This window comes from Rhodamnia argentea, chromosome 7 (assembly GCF_020921035.1).
Source record: "Rhodamnia argentea isolate NSW1041297 chromosome 7, ASM2092103v1, whole genome shotgun sequence".
Taxonomy (NCBI): Eukaryota; Viridiplantae; Streptophyta; class Magnoliopsida; order Myrtales; family Myrtaceae; genus Rhodamnia; species Rhodamnia argentea.
Genome location: NC_063156.1, coordinates 22,759,130 through 22,778,661, shown reverse-complemented (window position 1 = coordinate 22,778,661; position 19,532 = coordinate 22,759,130). Strand labels below are relative to the sequence as shown.

The 19,532-nt window shown below is 40.6% G+C and overlaps 3 protein-coding genes and 1 long non-coding RNA gene across 6 annotated transcripts; all 4 read left to right on the top strand.

Annotated features, from left to right (window-relative positions):
• The first annotated feature begins 1,033 nt into the window (after nucleotides 1-1,033).
• On the top strand, nucleotides 1,034-4,867 carry LOC115734952 (protein Asterix). 3 transcript variants are annotated; one of them, XM_048282243.1, is made up of 4 exons: nucleotides 1,034-1,239; nucleotides 2,078-2,253; nucleotides 2,864-2,964; nucleotides 4,707-4,867. In XM_048282243.1, the coding sequence occupies exons 2-4, from the start codon at nucleotides 2,101-2,103 to the stop codon at nucleotides 4,768-4,770; spliced, it is 318 nt and encodes a 105-aa protein (XP_048138200.1). In that variant the 5' UTR covers nucleotides 1,034-1,239; nucleotides 2,078-2,100; the 3' UTR covers nucleotides 4,771-4,867. The 3 variants fall into 3 exon arrangements, with proteins under 3 accessions (XP_048138200.1, XP_048138202.1, XP_048138201.1); XM_048282245.1 differs by lacking the exon at nucleotides 1,034-1,239 and adding an exon at nucleotides 1,281-1,433; XM_048282244.1 differs by lacking the exon at nucleotides 1,034-1,239 and adding an exon at nucleotides 1,281-1,437.
• Nucleotides 4,868-4,921: 54 nt separating this feature from the next.
• On the top strand, nucleotides 4,922-17,757 carry LOC125315914. Its single transcript, XR_007199200.1, has 2 exons — nucleotides 4,922-5,219; nucleotides 17,612-17,757. It is a non-coding gene; the product is annotated as an uncharacterized LOC125315914 (long non-coding RNA).
• On the top strand, nucleotides 7,730-9,571 carry LOC115732956 (UDP-glycosyltransferase 83A1-like). The gene is made up of 2 exons (XM_030663639.2): nucleotides 7,730-8,425; nucleotides 8,614-9,571. Exons 1-2 carry the CDS (start codon nucleotides 7,930-7,932, stop codon nucleotides 9,495-9,497), a joined length of 1,380 nt encoding a protein of 459 aa, XP_030519499.1. The 5' UTR covers nucleotides 7,730-7,929; the 3' UTR covers nucleotides 9,498-9,571.
• Nucleotides 13,946-15,717, top strand: LOC115732910 (UDP-glycosyltransferase 83A1-like). The gene is made up of 2 exons (XM_030663596.2): nucleotides 13,946-14,645; nucleotides 14,834-15,717. The coding sequence occupies exons 1-2, from the start codon at nucleotides 14,150-14,152 to the stop codon at nucleotides 15,715-15,717; spliced, it is 1,380 nt and encodes a 459-aa protein (XP_030519456.1). The 5' UTR covers nucleotides 13,946-14,149.
• Nucleotides 17,758-19,532: the final 1,775 nt, after the last annotated feature.

The following is a 19,532-nucleotide window of genomic DNA, read 5'->3' as shown; positions in this document are numbered from 1 at the left end:
CCCAACCAAATCTATAAGGTCCATAATGGTTGAAATACTAGTGTTGATGTGCTGGGACCCCGTTCCCTTTTATTGGACTTACACATGTACGTCCAACTCTGCGTCCGCTTAAACAGGAAAAAAGACATTAAAATATTATTAAATTTTTTGAAAATTAGAACATTATTGAAAATTATTCACATCAGTGTGACGCCCACGTCGGTGCCGGCAAGATGACTGATGTTTACGTCAGCGATTTTTGACTAAAAATGGCTTGATGGACTCAATTAGCAAAATGCGAAAATATTTAGGACTTAGTGGCTAAAAGTATAATATGTTTATGATTTTTTGGACAATTTTTCCTATTTGAATGGGTACTGTCGCCCTTGATTTATCTTTAATCTAGATTACATCGCATAAAATAAAAGGCGTGCAAGTATAAAATAATCTTAATTTGACAATGGATGTTCTTTTTAAAAAAGAAAAAAGAAATACAGGGTTTCAACTTTTATTTTTTTTCATTGCCGGAGAAGTTGAACGGTGCGGTGCATGGACTCTGAAGGTTTTATGAATCTTGTGTCCTCATTGGAATGCCTAACAAGAGTAGTCACAAAGTCAAAGGCTCACCACCCTATCAATCAAGCTGAGCCAAAGAGATCGATTTTACTGAAGAAGAAAGGGCGGGCTCTCCCAACTGACAAAACTATTATACACCACCAGAGCTCCACGAGTGACTTAACTAAAGCTTCATTTGTTTCGCTCGAAATCAATAGAAAATATTCTCTTTAGAATAATTGTTTGTAACGCTCGTTATAATTAGCCGGTTAAAAATGTTTCGATAATAATATAAATCGAAATATTTTCGTCAACGATAAAAATATATATTTTTTATTAATTTTTTAATAAAAAATTATTTTTAAATTATTTTTTTAAATCGTTAATTTTTTGCGAAACTTGTAAGAGGTTGGGAAGGAGTACAACTCCTATGCCCAGCCCAATCATAAATCAAAAGTAGAGTTCGGTCCTTCAGCCCACGAGTAGCACGAGTGGAAAGCCCAACAAAGTAATTTTGCCCATTTCGATCCCCATCTGTTCTCTCAAATCTAATTGGGACCATCGGATCGGATCCGGACAGGCGATTCGGGTCGGCTTCACCGGTCTTATCTCTGTCCTCCCTCGCTCAAGCTCAAGCTCGACCTCCGAAGGCTTTCCTCCCACACTCTCTCTCTCTCTCTCTCGATCCCTCGGTCGCGTAGCTTGGTGAGTCTTTTTCTACGATGATTTGTGCGTCTTCGTTCTTTGAGGTGGATTCGTTTTTCATCCACGTTGACGTTGAATCCTACCGTTAATTGATCCCTCCGTCGAAATTGGCCAATTCTAGCGATCCCTGCTAAAGATCGAGATTTGGGTCCGGTCGGAGATTCTACGTACTGCACCCTGTCTCCGTTGTTGAATTTGGTTTCTGCTTTCCTCCTCCTCCTCGATCGCTTCTTGTTGGTTTTTGGAACCCTGCTCGTTTGTTCTTGGGTTAACGTTGTTCGGCCTGTTTTCCCGCAACGCTTGTGTGGCCTTTTGGCACATTCTTACCCGCTCATCGCTTATTTCTTGTATCTTGGCTTGCAAACTGTTCGAGATTGAGATCACGTTGTTGATGGAGATCGGGAATTGCGGAACAAGAGAAGACGAAGACGCAACGCAGATCCTTCTTATTCCTGTTCCTGCAGATAGGCTTGTTTTGTGCAAATGACTGGTCATACCCCAATTTGATTGGGATTAAATTGCCATTGCTGTACAAGCGAGGGTGCTGATGGTAGCCACTGCGTCCCTTGCCACTGGATGCCCTCTCAAATTTGCGTTGCACAGTTCTCGTGTATATCTTTCCTCGGGGAGGCCCCCTCGTCCTGTTTATCCCGCCCTCCACCTATATTGATTGTTATTAGTGGTGTGTTGGCAGTCTGGCATATATGTTCACTTGTGTCGAGAAAGTTTTGAAATTTTTCTTTGGTAAATTTGTACAAAATATTTAACAAATTGGCGACTGAGTATGATTGCGCTTGAGAATGAAGAAATGAACCACCATCTTCTTTTGCAATTGCAGGGACAGCAATCTGAGTGTTGGAGATGTCGCACAGCAGTAATAGCAACATGAATGATCCAAGGCAGCCCTCTGCAGCCAAACCATTTAAACCGCCGATGGTTTCTCCCCAAGATCTGCCAGTTGATTATTCAGGATTCATTGCTGTTGTCTTTGGCGTTGCTGGTGTCATGTTTCGGGTACTTATCGATGCAGCTATCAAATCCATGCAATATGATATTTTTCCAAATTTTGATGTTTCCACATGGTTTTGGGGAAGATGGTCTTTGCAACCCAAACAAGAGTGCTGAAAGGATCAAGATTCTTCTTTAGTAAATTTATCTACTAGGATTTGAATACTATTAGAGTTCTATATAGTTTCATTTTTCTATTCCAATTACGATATGATGTATCCTTTTTTAGTGGTTTCATGCTTATTGTTTAGAGGTTTCCTACTTCAGCTAGGATTAGAGCTTTAAAGAGTCTATAAATATCCTTACAGTTCTTTCTTTACAATGGAGCTGATGATTATTTAAATCTTGCGAGTGTATGCTTTGGCATTGTGTGACGCAATTCTTCTCTTAGGTGTGATGCTTAAGAAACCCTAATGTGATGCTTGGGGAGCTTTCGGCGTGAAGCCTAGCGATTTGTTTTTGTTGTGGGACTCGTTGTCCTACATCATTTTACAATGGGGGCAACAGTCCCTTCGGTTTTCGTTTCATATACATTTTGCTCGATAAATGTGATTGTTCAATTACTTAATTATTTTTCTTTGGTTGGTCTTTCTTTTTTTTTTTTTTTTTTTTGCAGTACAAGCTTAGCTCATGGCTCGCCATCATATTTTGTGCCCAGTCACTAGCAAACATGAGGAACATGGAGAATGATCTCAAACAGATTTCCATGGCCATGATGTGAGTGTCATGTGCTTTTGTTGATGTGAACTCCTTTTTTTATTTTTAATGTTCTAGACATATACATATTACACAAGTCCACTTTAGACCACGAAAGCTGCAGCATCAGCTCATATTTCATTTTAGCAGATAAACTTGCGTAAATTTGCTCCTCAGTTCACTCCTTGACCAGCAAGGAATATTGCATGTTAGAAGGTGACTTGTGGCATTTATACATACTGAACTTAAATGGAAAAATCGTTGGTGGTGATGTGTTTAGTTGGGTTCTATGCATTATTCTTTTCACAAATGTAGTATGGTATGATGGCTCTTCACTTTGATGAATAGATTGGACAAATATAGTTGAAAAAGTTATACTAAGAAAATTGTTCCTTTAAAGACTGGAGCGATGCTGTTGATACCCTTTGCCTTACTTTTCTCAATTATAAAAAGAAATTATTGATGGGATGGATTTTCATTTGATCATCTATTTCTGAAGCGGGATGGTGTTTCTTGGGTATTTTAGTTGTTTTAGTTGCTAGTTCTAGCATATATTGGCCTGTTGCATTAAGATGTCGGCCAAAATATAAAACCTGATTTAGTAAGATGTCCTTTTTGTGTAGGATAGCATGGTGGCTTGTTTGATAGGAGGGAAGCATGAGTCACTATTAAAATCTGCTACCAAACAGATGTTAGTAGCGGCTGAGGAGATTTTTCTCCTCACCAATCTGGTAGTCTGCCTCCTATTAGACTTCTTGATCCCGATTTCTAGTTCAACAGAGGGATTGTGGGGGTTTTATGGTGTTGGCAGCTAATGTGGTTAGTATTTTGGCTTCACTCTCTTTGCCAGATTAGGAATGAGTTCTTGATGAAGGAATACGGATATTCTGGGAAGACAAAGGTGTTGAGCTCTTGACATGATGACTTATTTATTGTAGGTCTGACTGTAGTGTGAAAGTTGGTGCTTCTAAATATAGTGAATGCGCTAGCTGTGGGTAATGATGCCGAAATTGGACCAACATTGTTGACTTTAGAGCTCACTTTAATTTTTTTTTTTTTTTTTGGCAAGGTCTCACTTTAATTTTTTCCCCTTGGTATAACTCAAGAAACAAGATTGGCTGACTCAAGTTTTCTTTTTTTGAAAAAAGAATTAAGAAATACTTATGATAACCATTAGAGCCGATGAAATTAGTAATATTATCTGTGAACTGAGGGTTTCACATTGTCTTCAATTTTGGCACAAAAAAAGGACGGAAACCATGTATTAAGGTAGTCACATCGTGATGGTGTGATTTGGAAGGTGGTTACATGGGTTGCTGATTTTAATTGTTAAGTCACAGAGCAAGAGCTGCAAATGCACAATTCTTGGAGAAATGCCTAATGTTGAAACATCAAAATTTGGAACATTAGGAGCAGTAACTACCCACATGTCATGTTACTGTTCTTCTGTTTGAGGCAGTTAATTGGTAAGAGTGAGGCATTCAGAACTCGTCCGAGGCCCAAGATGGTTGAAGGGCTTTAGTTATTTTGGTTCTGCTTTTATGCCTGGTTCTTTCAGAATGATTCTGCAAATTGTGACATTGTGGGTGCATTCTTGTACAGTATGACCCTTTTATTTTTCGTTAGATACAGCTAACTGAAAATTAGGTGCTTTTGTTCCTCCTGTAGTGGATAATCTCATTCCAATTGATTCATCACATCATGTTGGGTCTTGTGTTCTGTTAATTAGATAGTTGCATTTACATCTCTCCGTACCTTGTCAGGTTTGCCATTATGGGATTGGTGACAAACTATTTTGGCGCTACTCGTCCAGCCCCGCGCAAATGAGAGGTCCATCAAATTCGGATTAAGGACAAGTGTAGTGTGTTTGGAGGGTTGTTCCTTAGCTAGAGAGTTCAGTGAGATTCTTTGAGGCGCAGACAGATGTATCTTAGCACACGATGTCCATTTATTTTGAAAGCTCCGTGATTATTTTGTAAGGGTGTATCTTAGCACACGGTGTCCATTTAGTTTGAAAGCTCCGTGATATTTCCTAAGGGCGTACTAGTGAAAAATTAAAATTTGATCACAAAGTACCTTTAAGCTTGAATTCTCTTCCTTTCCTCTGTAAATTGTCTGCTAATGTTAAACTAGTCTCTTTAAAAAGACTGTTTTACTTTGCTTCAAATTGGTGTACTCATGATAGCTGATCAAGGCAGCTCCGTGAGCAGAGTGCAGAGTGTGGTGTTACCTCCTGCCACTGAAACTGAAAATTTTTATGCCTGCCTAATTTGGCAGTTTTGTAGTTAAGTGTCCGGTTGTTCTTGTATAAACTTCTTGGCATTGTCGGAAAGGATAAAGAACACGCTAATTTGCAATTCAGAAGAAGCAAATGGATGCTTATCAAAGCAGTTTTAATCAGGCGACCCCGGAGTAGGAGAGCAAGATATTCTGATAATTATGTTCTCATATATCATCCTTGTGCCGCCTTGAGGAATGATCTCCCAATTGAAGCGGAAATTACTGCAGCTTATTTTTTTCACTGATATCTCGTTGTTTTTGATTTACTTGGAATGACTAGTGCATATTCAAATGTACCAAGAGGATGACTTACTGTTTGCTCTTCTCATGTTATAATAATGAATTGCTCTATTTAGGAATTGAAGCGGGACATGTACAATAGGGTGTCCAACCTTCCCAATACCTACTTGGACGTAGGGGTGTCAACGGTTTGGGTACCCAAGAAGCCAAACCGACCTGAACATGTACAATATGTGTGTTCGCTACTCGATCTGTATAGTGCCCAAATCGAAAACGCAGTCGGATCGGGTGGAGGTGCACAAGACAATGGTTAAGAAGACAAATGTATGGCATAAGTGTTTCGATTTGGGTTTGGGTATTTGAATCGAGCGGAACCGAAATTGTTCACAATATCGTTCTTTAACCTATGACCCAATCAAGAAGAATCCCGACCCAAAAAAATGCGAAAATTTCTGTTCGGTTCGGTTTGTGTGTCTTTGACTTCCCTGATGGATGTAAAGAGGGGTTTTGGTGTCAATTGCTAGAATGCCTTCATGATCAGTTTCATAATGTTATAGTTGGGAAACCCAATATGCCTATTAAAATGCTATTTGTTTCCTTTATATTCAGTAAATGGTTGAGTAAGTATACACAGTTAGTACTTTTTACAGAATTTGTAATGGTTTTTGGAAAAAATTGTGAATGCTAATAACATTTAGTGTAAGACAACATTTTTGTTTAACGATGACCACCATTTCACACCTAGCTTCTAATTATTATTAGACCTTAGATTTTTATGATTGTCAACCTTAATTTCTTTCATTCTTATCTTTTGGACTTCGTAGAATTCTAATTGGAGATTTATAGTGCACAGAGTTTAGAAAAAGTAGTTACATTTACAAATATGAGATTTTTGTTACGTATTTAATGCAATATTATTATTTATTACAAAATATTGTGGCGGCTTGCGGGTACGTGACTATTTTATCGATTTGAGTTTGGGATAGTATATCAAACCCTGTAACGGGTTTGGAATGGGTTTTGGAGGAACAGAAACTTAACCCGTTTCCATTCTAGATTGCGGCAAAGACGTGATAAGGGAAAATTAACAAAAAAAAATCCTAAACCTATTGACCCTCTTTGGTTTAGTATTTGGTCAAGGGACTTTGAGAAAGTGCAAATACCTTTGAGCTAAAGGCCTTTTTCAAAATACAAGTAGTACTTGGTAAAGTATATTTTAAAAACACATTTGGAAAGCAACTTTGACGTAAATGTTGTTTAGTAAAAAATGAAATTTGTAAAGTATTTTTACTTTTTGAAAAAAAAAAAAACAATGGCAGCGGGCAGAGGCGGCCGGCGGGCGATGGGAGGTAGGCGGTGGCCGAGCGACAGACAACGGGCGGTGGCGGGTGGAGGTGGCGAGACGGTGGGTGGCGGCGAGATGCAGCGGGCGGCGGTGGCGCCGGGCGGGCGGCGGTGGCGCCGGGCGGCCGGCGGCGGAGGGCGAGCGGGTGGTGGTAAGCGAAGGTGACAAAGTTAAAATAAAAAAAAAATTAGTTGCATTTTGTAAAAGTCCTATAACCCAAAGTACTTCTAGACTTTGAAGATCATTTGAGATGCAATTACATCTCCTCAAAGTGAGCCAAAAAATGAACCAAATACCATTTGCATTTGGACAAGGGACTTTAGAGCCCCAATGCTCATTTCTAATGATCAACCAAAGGGGGCCATTGTAATTGTGTTAATTCAGTCATAATTTTTTTTTTTGTCGATTTAGTCCTAAACGTTTTACAATTGTGCTATTTCAGTCTATTCGGCGAATTTTGACAGGCCGGCGATCTAATATTTTAATATTTTTTTGAATTTATGTATTTTTTTTACAATTTTTCCTTTCTTTTTTCTCTTCCCCTTCCCATGGTCGCCAACCGGGGACCGGCCATGGCGGGGGTCAACCTTGCCGTCGTCGGGCAAGGCAGCGATAGCAAGGTCCAGCCCCGCCATGGCCGCATGAAGCTGGACCTCGCCGTCGCAGCCTCGCCTGGCCCCCGCCAGGGCTAGATCGTTGTTCTCGTGAGTTTTGCAGATGTAAGTGTCTCTTTCCAAGCATGCTAGTCGCACATGCTCTGTTTTTCCTTTTCCCCACAGACAAAAGCCTGCACACGTACATTTGCGCACGTGAATGTACATCATGGATGGGAGCGGGACGAGGGATGATTCAGAAGTTTTTGTCCAGCAGATTTTGTCTTCATTCGATTACGACAACTTCTTGCCTCTTCTCATGAGAAAATATTCCGTGGTCAAGGAGCAACCTAAAACTAGAGAGCCGGTACTTGTTGATAAGAAAGGCAGATATGTGAACACAAGCCAGTTGCATCTTATCTTCGTTTGCTGCTACAGCTTCGGCTCTTTTCATTGCACGCAAATATGCCGATGGCCTGCGAAAGAGGAAGATAAAAGACTACGAAAAGCCAAGGGCCAAAGTCAACAATGGCAAAGTTTAAACATGTCCTTGTCATACCGTATCCTGCACAAGGTCATGTCACTCCTCTCCTGAAACTCGCACACTGTATTGCTGATTATGGAGTCAAGATTACATTCGTGAACACAGAGTCCATTCACGCACAAGTGATGGCTGCAAACCCTGGATTGGACGAGGGGTCGAGTCGGGTTAAGTTTGTCACGATTCCGGATGGGCTTGAAACTGACGAGGAGCGAAAGGACATCCCTACGATCACGGAGAGCATATTAAGGGTGATGCCGGATCATTTACAGGAGTTGATCGAGAAAGTAAAGAAGCAGTCAGATGGCAATGAAGATGAACAGATTAGCTTCATGATTGCGGACCTGACTGTTGGATGGGCACTGGAAGTTGCCGAAAGGATGGGAATCGAACGAGCCGGGTTTTGGCCAGCCTCAGCTTCGGCCCTAGTCATGACGCTTCATATTCCGAAGTTGATCGAGGGTGGAGTCGTAGACAACAATGGTAAGGGACTAGAACTAGAACCCGTCACAAATCAGTCTCATGAAGCCTAAATATGTCATGTAGCCATCTCTTAATTACTTTATTGACACACACTGAGGAAAGATGAATCTACAACATTTATCGCACCAATTATCTTATGTGCTTGTAGGAATGGGCTTAATCTTACTCGGCATCGATAACTCATACAGGCTTTGCTCCAAAGAATGATCTCATCACGATATTGGAGGACCTTCCTGCATATAAGAGCAATGACCTCGTTTGGAGTTGCCCTGAAGACCCAGCAATACATAAAGCTATTTTCAAATTCTTATCGTCCATCGTGCATCACAGCAAACGAACAAACTCATTCCTTTGCAATTCCTTCCGTGATCTCGAGGCACCGGCTTGCAGTGGCATTCCTGGAGCTCTCCCAATCGGTCCGTTGATGGCGAGCGCCCGACTAGTCCATCGCAGAGGAAGCCTGTGGAATGAGGACTCGACCTGCTTGAACTGGTTAGACCAACATCCAGCCCTGTCCGTCATCTACATTGGCTTCGGAAGCACGACAATATTCGGCATGGAACAATTCTATGAGCTAGCCCACGGCCTCGAACAGATCGCCCGGCCATTCCTGTGGGTCGTACGCCCGGACCTCACCGACGGGCCAGTCACTGAGTTCCACGACGGATTCCTCCAAAGGGTGAGGAACTATGGGAAGGTGGTCCAATGGGCACCACAAGAGGAGGTCCTAGCACACCCTGCAGTGGCATGCTTCTTCACTCACTGTGGTTGGAATTCCACACTGGAAGGCCTGAGCAATGGAGTCCCACTTCTCTGTCGGCCTTACTTTTCAGATCAGTTCCTGAACAGGAGCTTCATATGTGATGTGTGGAGGGTGGGTTTAGGAGTTGATGGTGATGAAAACGGATTAATAACTAGGCATGAAGTGAGAAAAAAGCTGCTAGCCGTCCTTGGGAGTGACGAGATAAGGGCGAATTGCCTGAGGGTGAAGGAGATGGCGAGGAAGAGTGTTAGTGAAGAAGGGTCCTCCCTGAAGAATCTGCAGAGCTTCATTGAACTCATGAAGGCTTGAGTTAAGGCAGTTTCATTGAGAACTTTCACTGAAACTGAAAATTTGCAAGCCTGCCTAATTTGCTAGTTCCGAGTTAAGTACTGGGTTGTTCTTGTAAAAAGATGTGGGTTCCGTCGATTTGGATTACCACAGTGATTTGTAACTCAGAATAAACAAACCGGTGTGTCAAGGCTTGTTAAAGCAGTTTTTAATCAGTTGTAGTGGAATTAATTCTGCCACTGGGCTCTGTTTGTTTCGCGAAAAATGAATAATTTGGAGAATATTTTCTTAAAAATAATTACTTTTTTGTCTCAAGTTAATTAAAAATATTTTCATCAATAACAATTTAGCAAGAATTTTCCAGTGATAAAACTATATGAAAGGCTCATCAAACTGGCGACCAAATAATCTGGCCTGAGAATGAGGAAATGAGCAAGCATCTTCTTTGGCACTTGCGAAGATATCAACGCATCATGACTGAGCTTGGTGGCGAAGATACGTGTCATATTCTGACGTCTCTTACATTTACTGCTCTACTGATTTTTTTTGGTCGGACTGCTCTACTGATTCACAGTGCGATATCGATTGCCCTTCTGAATTTACTTTCTGATTTACTTTCCATTTATTATTTTTCTTTTGTCTTTTTGACCGTTACTAGGGCCACTCACACTATTCACACACTTCCACCTATCTTACCCTCGTCATCTCCCGACTAATGAATTTAAGCTGCTATTGAAGCTCCTTCCCTCTATTTCGAATTAGGACTATTAATTTTGGGTGACTCGGTAACCCTCAATAATAGTAAAACTCACCATCTTCTTTAATTAGTCGAAAAGAATTTGAGCTTCTACTGAAGCTCATTTTCTCCATTTCGAACTAGGGTTGTTAATTTTGTAAAACACACCATCTTCTTCAATCGGTGACGAAAGCATGAATCATGGATGATCACCAATTTCCCCGAGATGCATAACCCTTTTGGTGCAAATGAGCCATTCACTTTCCAAAATCAAAATTGAGCCTACATTACATCCCTCTCAAAGTCTCTTCAAATTAGGACAAGCGAGTTAACGTAGGATCTCCAATGTTTATAAATGTTGCTCAAAGAAGTGCGAGCAATATTATACTATCTCATTTTATAAGTTCTTGACTTGTAAATCTGGTGCAACTGATGATATTATTTTCTTTTAAAACCATGACTCGCTCAAGTCCCATTTACTAAATCTTTGACCAAGCCTATATTACGGTCCTTAGAAGGACTTCTCGGATTGATCAAGTCATACCGATTGTGAGAATACCTGGACCCTTGTCAAGCACGATGATGACAATTTGAGTGATTCTTGTACCCGCATCAATGTTCGGGTAAAATAGCTTTTCAAAAGGAAGCGAGCGAAAGTTCTTTTTGACTGAATGTTCCTCATTTAACATGATCAAAATTCTTGAAAGGGGAAGACAAGTTCCCCTGTTGGAAAATTTCCCCAATGAAGTTTGGTAATGCAAGCAAAAACTCAAATTTCTCAAAAAAGGAACACATTGCATCAATTCATTTTATGCACATCTGTTGCTTTAAATGCTGTCTCAGGTAAAAAGGTAGGTACAATGCAATTGTCCAGGCCATTAATGGCAACCCCAAGAACAAATTCCTCTCCAAGCCTACTTGACACTTGAATTAGATATGTTTCCTTTCTACACTTAACATTTGGATTGGATGTATTTCCTTGTTATTATTTGACACTTGAATCGGATGTAACGGGAATCTCAAACTTACCCGACATTTCAATCGAGTACGTTTTCTCGGTTACTACCTAACACTAGAATCGGGTGTAGTCTCTTTAAAAAGACATTGTTTTACTTTTCTTCAAATTGGTGTACTCATGATGGGCGATCAAGGCGGCTCCGTGAGCAGAGTGCGGTGTTACCTCCTGCTGCTGAAACTGAAAATTTTTATGCCTACCTAATTTGGCAAGTGTCCGGTTGTTCTCGTATAAACATTTTGGCATTGTCGGAAAGGATAAAGAACAAGCTAATTTGCAATTCGGAATAAACAAATGGATGCTTATCAAAGCGGTTTTTAATCAGGTGATCCTGGAGTAGGAGAGCAAGATATTCTGATAATTATGTTCTCACATATCATCCTTGTGCCGCCTTGAGGAATGATCTACCAATTGAAGCGGAAATTACTGCAGCTTATTTTTTTTTCCCGATATCTCGTTGTTTTTTGTTTACTTGGAATGACTAGTGCATATTCAAATTTACCAAGAGGATGACTTACTGTTTGCTCTTCTCATGTTATAATAATGAATTGCTCTATTTAGGAATTGAAGCGGGACATGTACAATAGGGTGTCCAACCTTCCCAATACCTACTTGGACGTAGTAGTGTCAACGGTTTGGGTACCCAAGAAGCCAAACCGACCTGAACATGTACAATAGGTGTGTTCGCGACTCGATCCGTATAGTGCCCAAATCGAAAACTCAGTCAGATCGGGTGGAGGTGCACGAGACAATGGTTAAGGAGATTTTCTTAGAGGGCTTTTTTGGGGAGGAAGACAAATGTATGGCTTAAGTGTTTCGATTTGGGTTTGGGTATTTGAATCGAGTGGAACCGAAATTGTTCACGATATCGTTCTTTAACCTATGACCCAATCGGGAAGAATCCCGACCCAAAAAAAAACGAAAATTTCTGTTCAGTTCGGTTTGGTTTGTGTGTTTTTGACTTCCCTGATGGATGTAAAGAGGGGTTTTGGTGTCAATTGCTAGAATGCCTTCATGATCAGTTTCATAATGTTATAGTTGGGAAACCCGATATGCCTATTAAAATGCTATTTGTTTCCTTTATATTCAGTAAATGGTTGAGTAAGTATACACAGTTAGTACTTTTTATAGAATTTGTAATGGTTTATGGAAAAAAATTGTGAATGCTGATAACATTTAGTGTAAGACGACATTTTTGTTTAACGATGACCACCATTTCACACCTAGCTTCTAATTATTATTAGACCTTAGATTTTTATGATTGTCAACCTTAATTTCTTTCATTCTTATCTTTTGGACTTCGTAGAATTCTAATTGGAGATTTATAGTGCACAGAATTTAGAATAAGTAGTTACATTTACAAATATGAGATTTTTGTTACGTATTTAATGCAATACTATTATTTATTACATAATATTGTGGCGGCTTGCGGGTACATGACTATTTTATCGATTTGAGTTTGGGATAGTATATCAGAATCCTGTAACGGGTTTGGAATGAGTTTTGGAGTAACAGAAAGTTAACCCGTTTCCATTCTAGGTTGCGGCAAAGACGTGATGAGGGAAAATTAAAAAAAAAAAAAGTCCTAAACCTATTGGCCCTGTTTGGTTTAGCATTTGACTAAGGAACTTTGAAAAAATGCAAATACCTTTGGGCTAAAAGCCTTTTTCAAAATGCAAGTAGTGCTTAGTAAAATATATTTCAAAAACACATTTGGAAAACAACTTTAATGTAAATATTGTTTAGTGAAAAATGAAATTTGTAAAGTATTTTTACTTTTTGAAAAAAAAAACGGCGGTAGTGGGTGGGGGCGGCCGGCGGGCAATGGGAGGCGAGCGGTGGCCGGGCGGCGGACAGCGGGTGGTGGCAGGTGGTGGCGCCGAGCGGCCGACGGCGGAGGGCGGACGGGTGGTGGCAAGCGAAGGTGATAAAGTTAAAATAAAAAAAAATTAGTTGCATTTTGCAAAAGTCCTTTAGCTGAAAGTACTTCTAGACTTTGAAGAGCATTTGAGATGCAATTGCATCTCCTCAAAGTAAGCCAAAAAATGAACCAAATACCCTTTGTATTTGGCCAAGGACTTTAGAGCCCCAATGCTCATTTCTAATGTTGAACCAAATGGGGCTATTGTAATTGTGCCAATTCAATAATAAATTTTTTTTTTTTGTCGATTCGATCCTAAACCTTTTGCAATTATGTTATTTTAGTCTATTCGGAGAATTTGGCCAGCCGGTGATCTAATATTTTAATATTTTTTTTGAATTTTTATATATTTTTTTTTACAAAATTTCCTTTCTTTTTTCTTCCCTTTTCTTTTTCCCTTTTTTTTTTTTTTTCCTCTTCCCCCTCCCCTCGTCACCGACTGAGGACAGGCCATGGCAGGGGTCAACCTTGCCGTCGTCAGGCAAGGCAGCGATAGCAAGGTCAAGCCCCGCCATGGCCGCATGAAGCTCGACCTCGCTGTCTCTGCCTCGCCTAGCCCCCGCCAGGGCTAGATCGTCGTTCTCGTCAGTTTTGCAGATGTAAGTGTCTCTTTCCAAGCATGCTAGTCGCACATGCTCTGTTTTTCCTTTTCCCCAGGGACAAAAGCCTGCACACGTACATTTGCGCACGTGAATGTACATCATGGATGGGAGCGGGACGAGGGATGATTCAGAAGTTTTTGTCCAGCAGATTTTGTCTTCATTCGATTACGACAACTTCTTGCCTCTTCTCATGAGAAAATATTCCGTGGTCAAGGAGCAACCTAAAACTAGAGAGCCGGTACTTGTTGATAAGAAAGGCAGATATGTGAACACAAGCCAGTTGCACGTTATCTTCGTTTGCTGCTACAGCTTCTGCTCTTTTCATTGCACGCAAATATGCCGATGGCCTGCAAAAGAGGAAGATAAAAGACTACGAAAGGCCAAGGGCCAAAGTCAACAATGGCAAAGTTTAAACATGTCCTTGTCATACCGTATCCTGCACAAGGTCATGTCACTCCTCTCCTGAAACTTGCACACTGTATTGCTGATTATGGAGTCAAGGTTACATTCGTGAACACAGAGTTCATTCACGCACAAGTGATGGCTGCAAACCCTGGATTGGACGAGGGGTCGAGTCGGGTTAAGTTTGTCGCGATTCCGGATGGGCTTGAAACTGACGAGGAGCGAAAGGACATCCCTACGAAAATGGAGAGCATATTAAGCGTGATGCCGGATCATTTACAGGAGTTGATCGAGAAAGTAAAGAAGCAGTCAGATGGCAATGAAGATGAACAGATTAGCTTCATGATTGCGGACCTGACTGTCGGATGGGCATTGGAAGTCGCCGAAAGGATGGGAATCGAACGAGCCGGGTTTTGGCCAGCCTCAGCTTCGGCCCTAGTCATGACGCTTCATATTCCGAAGTTGATCGAGGGTGGAGTCGTAGACAACAATGGTAAGGGACTAGAACTAGAACCCTTCACAAATCAGTCTCATGAAGCCTAAATATGTCATGTAGCCATCTCTTAATTACTTTATTGACACACACTGAGGAAAGATGAATCTACAACATTTATCGCACCGATTATCTTATGTGCTTGTAGGAATGGGCTTAATCTTACTCGGCATCGATAACTCATACAGGCTTTGCTCCAAAGAATGATCTCATCACGATATTGGAGGACCTTCCTGCATATAAGAGCAATGACCTCGTTTGGAGTTGCCCTGAAGACCCAGCAATACATAAAGCTATTTTCAAATACTTATCGTCCATCGTGCATCACAGCAAACGAACAAACTCATTCCTTTGCAATTCCTTCCGTTATCTCGAGGCACCGGCTTGCAGTGGCATTCCTGGAGCTCTCCCAATCGGTCCGTTGATGGCGAGCGCCCGTCTAGTCCATCGCAGAGGAAGCCTGTGGAATGAGGACTCGACCTGCTTGAACTGGTTAGACCAACATCCAGCCCTGTCCGTCATCTACATTGGCTTCGGAAGCACGACAATATTCGGCATGGAACAATTCTATGAGCTAGCCCACGGCCTCGAACAGATCGCCCGGCCATTCCTGTGGGTCGTACGCCCGGACCTCACCGACGGGCCAGTCACTGAGTTCCACGACGGATTCCTCCAAAGGGTGAGGAACTATGGGAAGGTGGTCCAATGGGCACCACAAGAGGAAGTCCTAGCACACCCTGCAGTGGCATGCTTCTTCACTCACTGTGGTTGGAATTCCACACTGGAAGGCCTAAGCAATGGGGTCCCACTTCTCTGCCGGCCTTACCTTGGAGATCAGTTCCTGAACAGGAGCTTCATATGTGATGTGTGGAGGGTGGGTTTAGGAGTTGATGGTGATGAAAACGGATTAATAACTAGGCATGAAGTGAGAAAAAAGCTGCTAGCCGTCCTTGGGAGTGAAGAGATAAGGGCGAATTGCCTGAGGGTGAAGGAGATGGCGAGGAAGAGTGTCAGTGAAGGAGGGTCCTCCCTGAAGAATCTGCAGAGCTTCGTTGAACTCATGAAGGCCTGAGTTAAGGCAGTTTCATTGAGAAAAACTGAAAATTTCCAAGCCTACCTAATTTGCTAGTTCCGATTTAAGTACTGGGTTGTTCTTGTAAAAAGATGTGGGTTCTGCCGATTTGGATTACCACAGTGGTTTGTAACTCAGAATAAATAAATCGGTATGTTAAGGCTTGTTAAAGCAGTTTTTAATCAGTTTTAGTGGAACAAATTCTGCCATTAGGACTCCGTTTATTTCGTGAAAAATAAATAATTCGGAGAATATTTTCTAAAAAATGACTGCTTTCTTGTATCGCTTGAAATAATTAATTAATTAAAAATAGCAAGAATTTTTCAGTGATAAATCTATATGAAAGGCTCATCAAACTGGTGACAAAATAATCTGGCCTGAGACTGAGGAAATGAGCAAGCATCTTCTTTGGCACTGGCGAAGATATCAACTCATCATGACTGAGCCTGGTGGCAAAGATACTTATGATATTCAGACGTCTCTTACATTTACCGCTCTACTGATTCACAGTGCGATATTGATGGCCTTTTTGAATTTACTTTTTTATTTACTTTCCATTTATTATTATTTTTTTGTCTTTTTGACCGTTACTAGGGCCACTCACACTATTCACACACGTCCACCTATTTATGCAGGTATTAGCACACTCCCACTCTCTCCACTCTTCTACCACGATCTCGAGTAACTTTTCTCTCTTTCTCTCTCGGCTATCTTACCCTCGCCATCTCCCGGACAACGAATTTGAGCTGCTACCGAAGCTCATTCCCTCCATTTCGAACTAGGACCGTTAATTTTGGGTGACTCGATAACTCTCAATAATAGTAAATTCACCATCTTCTTCAATTAGTCGAAACTAATTTGAGCTGCTACTGAAGCTCCTTCCCTTCATTTTGCACTAGGGCTGTTAATTTTGTAAAACACACCATCTTCTTCAATCGGTGACGAAAGCATGAAGCATGGATGATCACCAATTTTCCGCGAGATACATAACCCTTTTGGTGCAAATGAGCCATTCATTTTCCAAAACCAAAATTGAGCCTACATTACATCCCTCACAAAGTCTCTTCAGATTAGGCCGACGGAGTTAACGTAGGATCTCAAATATTTATAAATGTTGCTTGAAGAAATGCGAGCAAGATTATACTATCTCATTTTGTAGGGTTCTTGACTTGTAAATCCGGTGCAGCTGATGATATTATTTTCTTTTAAAATCATGACTCGCGCGAGTCCCCTTTATTAAACCTTTGACCAAGCCTATATTACGGTTCTTAGAAAGACCTCTCGGATTGGTCAAGTCATACTGATTGTGAGAATACTTGGACTCTTGTCAAGCACAATGGTGGCAATTTGAGTGATTTTTGTACCCGCATCAATGGTCGAGTAAAACATATTTTCAAAAGGGAGCGAGCGAAAGTCCTTTTTGACTGAATGTTCCTCATTTAACATGATCAAAATTCTTAAAAGGAGAAGACAGGTTCCCTTGTTGGGAAATTTCCCCAATGAAGCTTGGTAATGTAAGCAAAAACTCAAATTTCTCAAAAAAGGAACATATTGCATCAATTCATTTTATGCATATATGTTGCTTTAAATGCCGTCTCAGGTAAAAAGATTGGTGCAATGCAATAATCCGGGCCATTAATGGCAACCCCAAGAACAAATTCATCTCCAAGCCTACCTGACACTTGAATTGGGTATGTTTCCTTTCTACACCTAACAATTGAATTGGATATATTTCCTTGTTATTATTTGACTCTTGAATCGGATGTAACCGAAATCACAAACTTACCTAACACTTGAATCGAGTACGTTTTCTCGGTTACTACTTGACACTAGAATCGGGGTGTAACAAATTTCGAATATTACTAAAAAATTTTATGCCCGCCTAATTTGGCAGCTTTATAGTTAAGTGTCGGGTTGTTCTTGTATAAACTTCTTGGCATTGTCAGAAAGGATAAAGAACAAGCTAATTTGCAATTCAGAATAAGCAAATGTATGCTTATCAAAGTAGTTTTTAATCGGGTGACCCCGGAGTAGGCGAGCGGGATATTCTGATAATTATGTTCTCATATATCATCCTTGTGCCTTGAGGAATGATCTACCAATTGAAGCGGAAATTACTGCAGCTGTTTTTTTTCACCGATATCTCGTTGTTTTTGGTTTACTTGGTATGACTAGTGCATATTCAAATTTACCAAGAGGATGACTTACCATTTGCTCATCTCATGTTATAATACTGAATTGCTCTATTTAGGAATTGAAGCGGGACATATACAATATAGGGTGTCCAACCTTCCCAACACCTACTTGGACGTAGGGGTGTCAACGGTTTGGGTACCTAGGAAGCCAAACCGACTTGAACATGTACAATATGTGTGTTTATGACTCGATCTGTATAGTGTCCAAACCGAAAATGCAGTTGGATCGGGTGGAGGTGCACAAGACAATGGTGAAGGAGATTTTCTTAAGAGGGCTTTTTTGAGAGGAAGACAATTTATGGCTTAAGTGTTTCAATTTGGGTTTGGGCACTTGAATTGAGCGGAACAGAAATTGTTTACAATGTCGTTCTTTAACCTATGACCCGATTAGGAAGAATCCCGCCTGAAAAAATACGAAAATTTCTATTCGGTTCGGTTTGTGTGTTTTTGACTTCCCTGATGGATGTAAAGAGGGGTTTTGGTGTCAATTGCTCGAATGCCTTCATGACCAGTTTCATAATGTTATAGTTGGGAAACCCGATATGCCTATTAAAATGCTATTTGTTTCCTTTATATTCAGTAAATGGTTAAGTATACATGGTTAGTACTTTTTATAGAATTTGTAATGGTTTTTGGAAAAAATTGTGAATGCTAATAACATTTAGTGTAAGACAACATTTTTTTTTTAACGATGACCACCTTTTCACACCTAGCTTTTAATTATTATTAGACCTTAGATTTTTATGATTGTCAACCATAATTTCTTTCATTCTTTTCTTTGGACTTCGTAGAATTCTAATTGGAGATTTATAGTGCACAGAGTTTGGAATAAGCAGTTACATTTACAAATATGAGATTGTTTGTTACGTATTTAATACAATATTATTGTTTATTAAAAAATATTGTGGCGGCTTGGGGGTATCTGACTACTTTATCGAGTTGAGTTGGGGATAGTATATCAAGCCCCGTAACGGGTTTGGAATGTGTTTTGGAGTAACAGAAACTTAACCCGTTTCCATTCTAGATTGCGGCAAAGACGTGATAAGGGAAAATTAACAAAAATGTTCTAAATCTATTGTAATTGTGCAAATTCAGTGATAAATCTTTTTTTTTTTGGCTAATTCAGTCCTAAACCTTTTGTAATTGTGCCATTTCAATCTATTTGACAAATTTTGGCCGGCCGGCGACCCAATATTTTAATTTTTTTTTGAATTTTTATATTTTTTTTACAATTTTTCCTTTCTTTTTCTTTTTCCCTTTTTTTTCTTTTCCCCCTCCACTCCCTAACTCCAGCCGGTCACCGACCGGCAACTGGCAATGGCGGGGGTCGACCTCGCCGTCGCTGCGTCGCCAAGGCCAGATCATTGTTCTCGTCCGTTTTGAAGATGTAAGTGTCTCTGTCCAAGCATGCTAGTCGCACATGGTCTGTTTTTCCTTTTCCCCACGGACAAAAGCCTGCACAAGTACATTTGCGCACGTGAATGTACATCATGGATGGGAGCGGCCCGGGGAGAAAATATTGCATACCCCTTGGTGCCACCTCATTTTTCTCCTTGTCCATTTAATGAACGACACGTGTTTAATGGGCCCCACATTTCAAATCTGTGAAAAATCTCTTTC